We start from the raw sequence: 10,299 nt of genomic DNA, 5'->3' as shown, positions 1-10,299 counted from the left end.
AAAAAAAAAATCTTTGGTGACACCATATTTTTTTTTAATTTTCTCAGTGGTAAACAATGAAAACTCTAATTATCATTGGTAACACTATAGTATTGGATTAAGTCATTTATAACATTATTGATTAATGTTTATTAAAATTTTAATTATAGTTACAGATTTTTGGTTAATTATTTAATTGTTTAATAATTAAATTATCTTAAAATTATTTTGGAAAAATAAAAACCCTAACTCCTCCCCACCCAGCCACCAGCCCAACCCCTCCACTTTGGCGGTACCTGGCCTCCACCACTCTGTTGGCGACACCAAGTTCCTCTATCCCGGCCCTGTCAGAAACCAAGTCCTCACCCCGACTCCCCACCCAACGGCCAACATCCCAAATCGAAAACACCCAAATCCGCCGGCAACCCTTGTCCTCACCCCGGCACCCCACCCGACGCCCCACCCATATCTCTCCTCAAATCTACTGCCAGAAAACACCCAAATCCGATGCAACTCACCCGTAAGTCAGCCCCACGAAGTTTCTAGATTTAACTGTTTGCCATTGTTACAGAAATTCGAGGTCGCCATAACCTAATTGTAAAGGTTCAATCGACAAAATTAGGGTTTTTAACATGAAATACTTTGGATCAATTCAACTCCCTAACAAGATTTCTACATGAATTGCTAAAACCTTATCAATTTCTTCGTGTTCAACTTTCGGCCGATTCAATTACTTCAAGAGTTTTCACGAGCTTGATGTGAATCAAGGTGAGGGAGGTGTTTGATTCTTGTTCAACTGATTGTAAATAAGCATAGGAGGAGTTTAGACTTGAGAATGGAGGTGGGGGAAGGAGAGAGTGAGGCCGCCTCTGGGCTGCTGACGCACGGTTTGGAGGATGGCCAGCCAGTACGGGCTGGCACCTGTAGGGAAGAGGGAAGGAGCTGCCACAGGATTTGAGCTGGTTAGTGTCTTTTTTTAAGAAAAAAACATTATTTTAAAAATAATAATATTGTTTAAAAATAAAAAAACTAATCATGGTTAAAGATTTTAACTAGAGTTAGACTCATAACTGCAAATAATCATCATTAATGTCACAATTGGATTAGTATAACAAATTAGAGTTTACCACAAATAATAAGAATTTTCATTGTTTACCACTGAGAAAATTAAAAAAAATATGGTGTTAATAGAGAGAATTTCCCCCCCCCCCAAAAAAAATCATAAATTAAAACATAATACAAAATTAATTTAAAGATCGAAAATATTTATAAAGTTAATTAAAAATTGATTGTAATCACTAAATTTATAAATAAATCTTTGATCAATATAAATTAAAGCATAAGCATGTTAATGACAAATTTATATCAATTAATTTCGAGTATAGATTTTTTACTTAACATTAGAGGTTATTTTATTAATTTCGATGTTATATATAGCAATTATTGATGAGTTTGGGTTAAGAATAAATGTTAAAGGTAAGGTTCAAGATGATTGTTGAGTTAATAATGAAGGATATATGGGTTAAACATATATTGATGAAGGTTGAAGATACTAAAAACATTATTCTAAAAAACATTCAGGTTGAAGATGAAATATTTAACATTTGATTTTTTAAAAAAGATTCTATTTAAAAATTATAAAAAAAATTTAAAAAATTAAAAAAAAAATCACTGTAGTAGAAGATAGTCGTCTGTGGTCATTCGTAGTCGACAACTATGCTAGAATCTTATTTTTACAATAATCACCATAATTGAATGTAGTTTTTCGTATCGATTAATGAGGACAACCCTAGCGAAAGTGAAAAACACCACTAAAGGCTGTGATAATGGTGGATATTGTATTGAATAACCATCTTTAGGATTTTTTTTGGTAGCAATTACAATCGATACGAAATGTTAAAATATTCTCTATGAAATTGTATTTTATTGTAGTGGGCGGCTGGCCGATTTCTTAGCTTGGGGTGTGGTTGGCCGGTGGGGTCAGAGGGGGAGGGTGTGGGGGTTGGTTGGGGTCACAAGAAGGGGGTGGGGGCTGGTTTTTTCATTTTTAATTTTGATTTTTTTGTTTCATTTTTTTACATTTTTTTAGCAATTTTTTTTGACACGTGGCATTTTTAAAAAAATAATAACTTTTTTAACAGGTCACTGGTCATTTGACCAATTAGAAGAAAATGCCCCCCCCCAAAGTTGAGATTATATATTGTAGAATAATTAAAAGTTATGATTATTTAAAGTAAATGGCCTAATTAAATTGGGATTAATAAAACCAACTTTTCCTAACAAGTATCAAATTATAATTTTGCGACAATATTTAAAGTTGTTGCGACAAGCATCAGATTTCTAATTGGAGAGAGGGAAATGAAATTTTTAGTTTTTGCTCCAAAAGAAAACAAAGTGGTGCTAAAAAAGAGGAGGGCACCAACTGGAGAGCCTTGCTTTGCGGTTGTTGAGAAACCCAAGGTAGGTGTTGCATAATCAACTTCCCAATCTATAACGCCATCACCATTGGTAGTTATACCGAAGGAGGTTTTAAAGGTGAAACCTAATCAGAGAAAAAAGAAAGCAAAATTAGATAAGGATGATGAAAAGGATGAGGAGGACATGGTTATTCTTCCTGGTAGATGTGTTGTGAAACCTAGGCATACAATTCAACCCTTAATGAACTTGGTGGTTGCTTTAGAAAATCAAGTGCATAAGCTGCAAGCAACAAAGAACATGGGGTTTGGTGGATTTTTACACCTTGATCTACCAAGGAATTCACCTGAGTTTGCTACTATGTTAGTTGATAATTAAATTGGAGATTAATGAAATGTGCATGGTTTGTGGTAGAAATCAGGTTTTAAGTATTGAGGCAATTGATGTCCATTTGGTATATGGCGTACCATTTGGAGGAATAAAGATTGTAGAATCTAAGCCTGGTGAAAATGAGTATGATGAACTAGTGAGGCAATTCAAGAGTTATCATGGAGGTCAAGTGCCTACTTTGATGGATTTGGTAGTAAAACTATGCTTGGAAAAGACTCCACTTGACGATGGATGGTGAAGGAGCTTCCTTGTTTTAGTTGTCAATCCATGCATTAAGTCTGTGACAAGCACACAACTCTATCTAAGGTGAAAAATCTAGATAAACGACAATATTTAATTTGATGTTTTTCATTTAAAGGGTTATATTTGTAATAATTGCATTGTTTAATTTAGAATATTTGGTTTATGTAGTATCTTCTTTTCATTTAGTATGTTCTTTTCACTGAAATAGTATGTTCTTTTTGTTTATATAGTATGTTCTTTTCATTGATATAGTATGTTATTTGTAATTATATGGTTTATTCATTTTGTTTGTATTCATGATGTTCTTTAATAATAGATTTTTTAGCACAACAGTTGACACCAAGAAGATTCCTGAATATGATTGGTGTTCTTATTATAGAGAGTTTGATAGAGTGGGCAATTAAGTGGAGGGAAAAACTGAATACATACTTTGCTGGGCCATTGCCATTTCTTATGGTAATGCATGACATGTTTTTTCATCTAGCTTAAACATTTTTTGGTGTAGCACACACATTGTTTGTGCAATTTATTTTTGTTGTTGATTTTGTATTTAATGTTAAAAATGAGATGTAGATATGTTACTTCGATCAACTCCAAAAGCAAACTTCGTATATGCCTAGAGAATTCCCATTATTGAAAGAGTGGAGTCAAGATGTCATCAAGAAACGCATTGTTGAGGAATTAGGGCCTGACTTTGGTCTTGGCAAAGTGTTGGATAGAATTTCAAGACCAGATGTTGTGGACATCCTAATACCACAAGATCTTACTGGAGTTCAAGCCATCGAGGGTGGTGTTTTGCTTGAAGAGCAATAACAACAATCTGGAGAAGAGGAGGAACAAGCACAACTTCAACCTGGAGAAGAGGAAGAACGAGCACAACAACAACAACAACAACAACTAGAAGATAAATAGCAACGGAAGTAAGATCAATATCAACAACCAAAACATCATAATGTTCCATCAAATCTTCAAGTATATGTTCTTTTTAATTTAAATCTTTGTTCTTTTTATAAGTTCTGAATGACCTTGATCTTTCATAATGTCATGAATGCTTGTTTACATTTTAGGAATATAATCAAATGCTCCGAGAGGTAACAGAGGGGATAGCCAATGATTTTATCAACCTATCCAATATGTTGAGAGTAGGTGAGAGGTTCCATACAACTCCATTGGTTAAGGAGACCACTATCTACAATGTTACAGCCATGTGGTCTAAGTGTGCCGGGGCAAAAATACCTTCTGAATTACAACAACCCACACAAAATCAACGTGTGGAAGGAGCTTCAATACTGAGTCAGGACACTGACTTCTTTGCTTCAGATTGGTTTGGGAGCATAATTGACAATGTCGTCAAGAATGTGGTGATGAATGACGGTGTACAGCCCCAAGATGTGAATGGAAAGAATCAAGAAATTGAGGGCATATGGAAGACGCCACAAACTGGTTAAGTGGATGAACCCTCATTTGATTTACATATAGAACTTGATGATGTGGAAAAGGTGTCTAGCGATCTAATGAGTGATATTGACAAGACCGGGTAACTAATTGTTTCACATACTTATTGTTTAATATGTTAGTTTAACATTATTTCTGTTTTTGTAGTTGTTATATAATGTACTAATATTAATTTTATGTTCCGCTTATGGAAAGAAAAAAAAACTTATGTTCCTTTTTTGTAGCAATGATGTTCGTGTATAGCATGGTATATGTTTTTTATTTCAAGATTGTTGTTCTTTATATTATATTTAATGTTCTATATAGTGTGCTTGATGTATTTTTTTTATTGTGCTTTCTGTATTTAATGTTCTTTACTCCTTGTAACAGTTAATATTTTTGTTGCTGTTAATTACATTACATTGTATTTGCGTGCTTTTAGTGTCCAAGGAAAAAAGACCGATGATCGTGAGGAAAATAAATCAGAAAAAAGAAAAAAGGAAGTGGGAGAAAAAGGAAAAGATAAATATGAGAAGAATTATGGAAAAATAGGGGAAAATGGTGATCATTATCGGTACATGTTCTTTTTTATTAAGTGTGTATTCTTTATTTTAAAGTTTATATACTTTATCATTAGTTGGTGTGTGTTTTTTTTTTCAATTAGGCAATCACCAAAAGTTTCGAAAAGGGTGAGAAAGTTGGCACATGGTTTCAAGTCACCGTATTTGGCCAAATACTCACATCTACTAGAACAATCAGATGACTTTCAAAATGCTATTATGGAATATGCATATAAAAAACATTTGGATGATGAGTAAGCTTACCTCTATATCATATGTTTCATTAAATAACATGTTCTTTTCATTTAGAAAGCATGTTCTTTTATATATATTTGTATATAGTTGTTTTAAAATATCAAACCATGACTTATGTTCTTTAATGGTTCAGTTCTTCTTTCCTGTGTACGTGTTTGATCCTTATTATGTTTTGGTCGTCAACTCTAGATCAAGATCAAGCGAGATTATTGATAGTAGTCCAATTCCAGATGGTATGGACATGGCGGAAAAATATAAGGACTTTCTGAACAAATAGTAAGATATATCGAAAATTTTGCTTAATATATATTTCTAACGCAGTTTCAGTAATCTTAAATAACAATTATTGTTTTTTTTTTCCTTTTTTCACAGTTGAAGGCATTTACAATTTACCTTGAACGGAAAAATATTAAACTTCATGAAAAAATGTCATCGTACACTGTGATGTTGTTTACAATGCCATGGCAAACAGTGAATAATAAAGTTGATTGTGGCATATATACCATGCGTCACATGAAAACTTATAATGGAAAGAAATCATGGGAGCGAGTGTGGTCTAGATTACCTTTATGTAGGTTATGTTCTTTAAAAAGTTACTAGATGTTTTTTTAGGACTTTTTGTTTGTGTTAAATAAATTTTAATTTATCTAAGAATTTAATTTTTATTAGAGTTTGATGCATTGAAAAAGTTGAGGATGCGATACACTTTTGAGCTTATCACCAGCAACCTCAACCAATTGGATGTAGATGTTCGTGTTCGCGCCAAGAGATTCTTAAATGAAAAGGCTTAAAACATTCTTTGGAACAATGGGTGGTTTCAATCATCTTGCAAAGAAGCACATTTTATCCTTAGTTATTTCAATTAGGATTTTGATATATCTAATGAGGTATGTTTGTTTTTTTCTTTAACTTTTTGACAATGGAAGTTGGTGACTCTTTCTTGGAATTTTAAAGTGTGAAAGATAATTCAATAAGTTGAAGTATAATTGATGTAGAACATATGAATTATTTTATGAAACACGTTGTTTTTGGTTGAAATCATGTTATTACTCATATGTACTTTTATATATGAAATATGTTCTTTTATTTTATACTTTATATTCTTTGTATTAAAATTAATTATCCTTCCAATGCATTTGAACAATAATTTGATTTCTTGATAAAAAAATTATGCATTAAATTTGAATCAACAACGCTTCAAGGTGTAAAACGTGTGAAATTCAATATCGAAGTATTCCAAAATCAAAAAGTTATAAGGAATAACATCCTTGTAATGCAATTAAAAATTAAAACAAATTAAAGAATCAAGACGTGGAAAACATCACATTCACTCCAAAATACTCATCAGGCTCAAAATACTCCAAAGATCCTCCAAACTCATTAGAGTGTGCCAATATATTTCCTTCTGGTACGGCTATAAAGTCCTATAAATCAAGACATACAAAAATCAAACAAAAAATAGTCATATGAATATGGTTTTGATAAAAGTACATAGTGTACTATGACAAAGAACATATGGGTCGAAACTGAAGAACATGAACTAATAAATACCTGAATCGTATTCTGAGCCTTTTGTTTCAACTTTAAAACCCCTTTAGCAGTTTTTCTTTTCCATGATTTGATCTTTTGACCTTTTAGCTTGTTAAATATCTTCTCTTGTGTACTCTTAGGTCTAGTGTTTCTTTGACCCTTCTTTCTTCTCTTAATAGGATCTTTAACTTCAACTTTATCAACCCTCTCCCTCTCTTCATTAAACCTGTCTTCATCTTCTACATAATCTTCTACATTATCTTATGGTTCTAACAGATTTATGTCACCGTTATCTTGTGTATTAGGTTGGCAATCAATGTTGGTACAATTTTGTGTTTCATTTTCATCTTTCCTAAATAGTAAATCAATTTTCTTGGTGCAATCATCAATAGCTTCCTCAATTGCAGTACGCGCACTCAAATCATTTTGTACTTGATCAACAAGCCTTGTGAAAGTCCTGATAAGATGCAATCTTCAAACACTACAAGGAGTAGCACCCAATTTGGCTACAACATTGTCATCAACCCTAGTAGACATGGCTGCCTTTGTCCATCTTTTCATAATATATTTCCTTGGAATGTAGGTGATGTTGTTGAGGTGAAGTACACGCAACGAGTGCTTACATAGTAGCCCTACCTCACCAAAATGTTTGCATGTACAATCTACTGTCACCAAAGATTCATCAAAAGTAATAGTATGTATGAGCAAATCCTTTTTTGGATGCCCAACATGATACTCATAAAGTGGAGGCTGCATGGCTGCTATTACCTTTGCTGTGCAAGGAACACCACTCACGAAATTATCCTCAAATTGTAGATAAGTTTGGATGGTATAAATTTTCCGGGCATGCTCCAACAAACCAACATCAGCCCACACTAAATGACGGTTGCCAGTCATGATATCGTAGTCATTGCTGCCTTCCTTACTCCTCCACTCATCCACAACTTCAATAAAGGAATTATAGATATCACAAAGACCATGAGTGACATGAAGTCTACGAGACACCGACTTGTTCGTAGTTTCGCTTCTCTGAGAAGATAAAATACCACCACTAAAATAGTCCTTAGAGTATGCTAGACACCACATCACTTTGATATTATACAAATTGTTGATCCATTTGTTATTCTTGCAATCATATTTTTTAAGCATGCTTGAAAAAAATAACAATTATTGATATAAGAAGAACAAATGATTAAAACTAAATGAACATTGTTTAACTTAAAAAGAACATACCATAGTGATAAGTGTAAACAAATAAGATAAAAGAACATTCGTAACTCAAATAAATAACTAACTAACATAAAAAAATGATACAAAAAAAAAAAAAAAAAAGAATGTTACCTAGACCAATGGTTGTCAAACTCCTGAATCGTATCTGTGTATTTCAGAACTATATCAAACAAGTCATTAAACCCTTCTTTCGCTCTTAAACCTTTGATATTTTTCTTTGAATTCTCTTTGATATGCCAAGTACATAATCGATAGCGAGAATTAGGAAATACGATCCTAATTGCCTTGGCCATAGCTTGAGCCTGATCAGTCATTATGGTAATAAGATGTTTGTTTCCCATGGATTTCAAAAACGTAGTAAACAACCACACAAACGATTCCCACTTCTCATTAATCAAAAATCCAATTCCAAACATAACATTTTTATTATGATGGTTCATGCCAACAAATGGACCACAAATCATGGCATACTTGTTTGTACGATATGTTGTATCATGAACCAATAAATCCCCAAAAGCATCATAATCTACCTTCATCCTATTATCTCGAAAGAAGAAAGACTGCAAGTTACCTTTCTCATCAACATCAAAATCATAATAAAAGTCGTACTCATGTGATTGCGTTCTTTAAAATAGTTAAGCAACTGCTTAGTATCACACCCATCAAACTTCTTTCTCTTCTCTGAAGATAAAGCACCATAAGCATCGGTACAAAGAAACCCCAACATTTTCTCACCGCCATCTTGATTCCTTAAAACTCGAACAACACCAGCAACAAGTATACCATTCTCAGTTGAACTACTAAGCAGACCAATATGTTCCTCAGTGACCTATAAACAGTCGGAAAAAAAAATCTCATGAAACATTTTCTTAGAAAACATGCTGTCATAACATAATGAACATCTTTAATGGTAAAAAGAACACATGGTATTATACAGAACATTTACTATCTTAATAAAGTATATTTAGTATTTAAGAAGGAACTAGTGCGTAGAGATATGATCTTACCTTCCTATGAGACCTAATCAAATGTCACTTTGATACGGGGACCCTGCTGTGATTATGCTCCATGATGTGATTGGTCACAATAAATAAATAAGATTCTTTATCAACATCAAATTGAATAGATGCTTTGCATCTGGTACAAAAGTTTCTCTTCTGATAGGTCTATCACCAGGCTTCTTGCATTTCTTAAAACCAGCATAAGAACACACACAAAATCGTTGTCGAATAGTAATCTTGTCATCTCTATAACTCAACTTCCCCTTTCGTGTACCAAAATCATGTTTAAATGCATAGTTATTGTATAACTCGCATGCCTCTTTATCAGACTTGACTTTTTTGTCGAATAGTTCTAATTCCTTAGCCTCAGTAAACCCTAAAGTAACTTATAATATAATATAATCAGTAGAAAAACTATATATGTACATTCTGACTAGGCACAATGTACTTTATATAATTATACGAACAATTAGCATTATTATAATGAGCATAATGAATACAAAAAAGAACATACTGACTCACACAATGCAAAATTCAAAAAAGAACATTTAGTTATCTGAAAAAGAAAATAATGAATAATAAAATATGGCATAACATATATTCTGCCATATACTTTTTAATAAGATATAATATTCATTTTAATCAAAATAACATATATGCTTAATCAATAAAAATATTATTCAATAGAATCAATATTTATTTCAGTGCCTTAATAAATGAAAAAAAAAAAGAACATAACCGACTATAAAAAGAACTCATCTTCAACCTACAGCTTTATCAATAAAAAAAAAACACATAATTATAATTAAAACTATAATAAACAACAAAATAACAAACAAACATTTACAATATATTATCATTTACCAAATATAATTTATATTTCCAAAAATTAATAAATAATTGAATCATTAAACAGAAATTTACATACCTTCGTTTTTGTTTACGATATCCTCCAATTCACCTACATTATTATTATCATCATCATCATTATCGTTTGCATAATCAACAAATCTAGCATCAAAATCATGTCGAAATTCTAATTGATATGCCATTAATATAATAAAAATTAACCTGTAAATTCTCTGATCAATTTCAATCGTCGTTACTTTCTCTCTCTTAATTTCTCACTCTATAATATTTTGAAATAATTGAAGAACGTAAAACTTTTAATTTTGAAAGTTAAAAAAAATGTAACTGATTTAGATAAACCCCATGAATTAAGGAATAGATTGATTTTTTTTTTTTTTTTAATTTTTTTTTAA

General features: G+C 32.0%; 1 protein-coding gene across 1 annotated transcript; it reads right to left on the bottom strand.

Annotated features, from left to right (window-relative positions):
• Positions 1–6,580: 6,580 nt before the first annotated feature.
• On the bottom strand, positions 6,581–10,089 carry LOC145565317 (protein FAR1-RELATED SEQUENCE 9-like). The gene is made up of 7 exons (XM_081625362.1): positions 9,966–10,089; positions 9,181–9,413; positions 8,694–8,865; positions 8,148–8,607; positions 7,292–7,956; positions 6,828–7,066; positions 6,581–6,700 (listed from the first exon to the last, which is right to left on the bottom strand). The coding sequence occupies exons 1-7, from the start codon at positions 10,087–10,089 to the stop codon at positions 6,581–6,583; spliced, it is 2,013 nt and encodes a 670-aa protein (XP_081481488.1).
• Between the last annotated feature and the right edge of the window lie 210 nt (positions 10,090–10,299).

Source organism: Chenopodium album, chromosome 10 (genome assembly GCF_948465745.1).
Source record: "Chenopodium album chromosome 10, dcCheAlbu1.1, whole genome shotgun sequence".
Classification (NCBI taxonomy): Eukaryota; Viridiplantae; Streptophyta; class Magnoliopsida; order Caryophyllales; family Amaranthaceae; genus Chenopodium; species Chenopodium album.
This window is presented reverse-complemented; position numbering and strand designations above follow the sequence as displayed.

Bases quoted from the DNA above. Each gene is read 5' to 3' on its own strand.
- LOC145565317 (XM_081625362.1), bottom strand. From the start codon at position 10,089: ATGGCATATCAATTAGAATTTCGACATGATTTTGATGCTAGATTTGTT. The intron at 9,414-9,965 runs GTATGTAAATTT...AAGTTACTTTAG, and splicing joins TATCGTAAACAAAAACGAAG to GGTTTACTGAGGCTAAGGAA. The intron at 7,957-8,147 runs GTAACATTCTTT...ATTTTTTTCAAG, and splicing joins TTTGACAACCATTGGTCTAG to CATGCTTAAAAAATATGATT.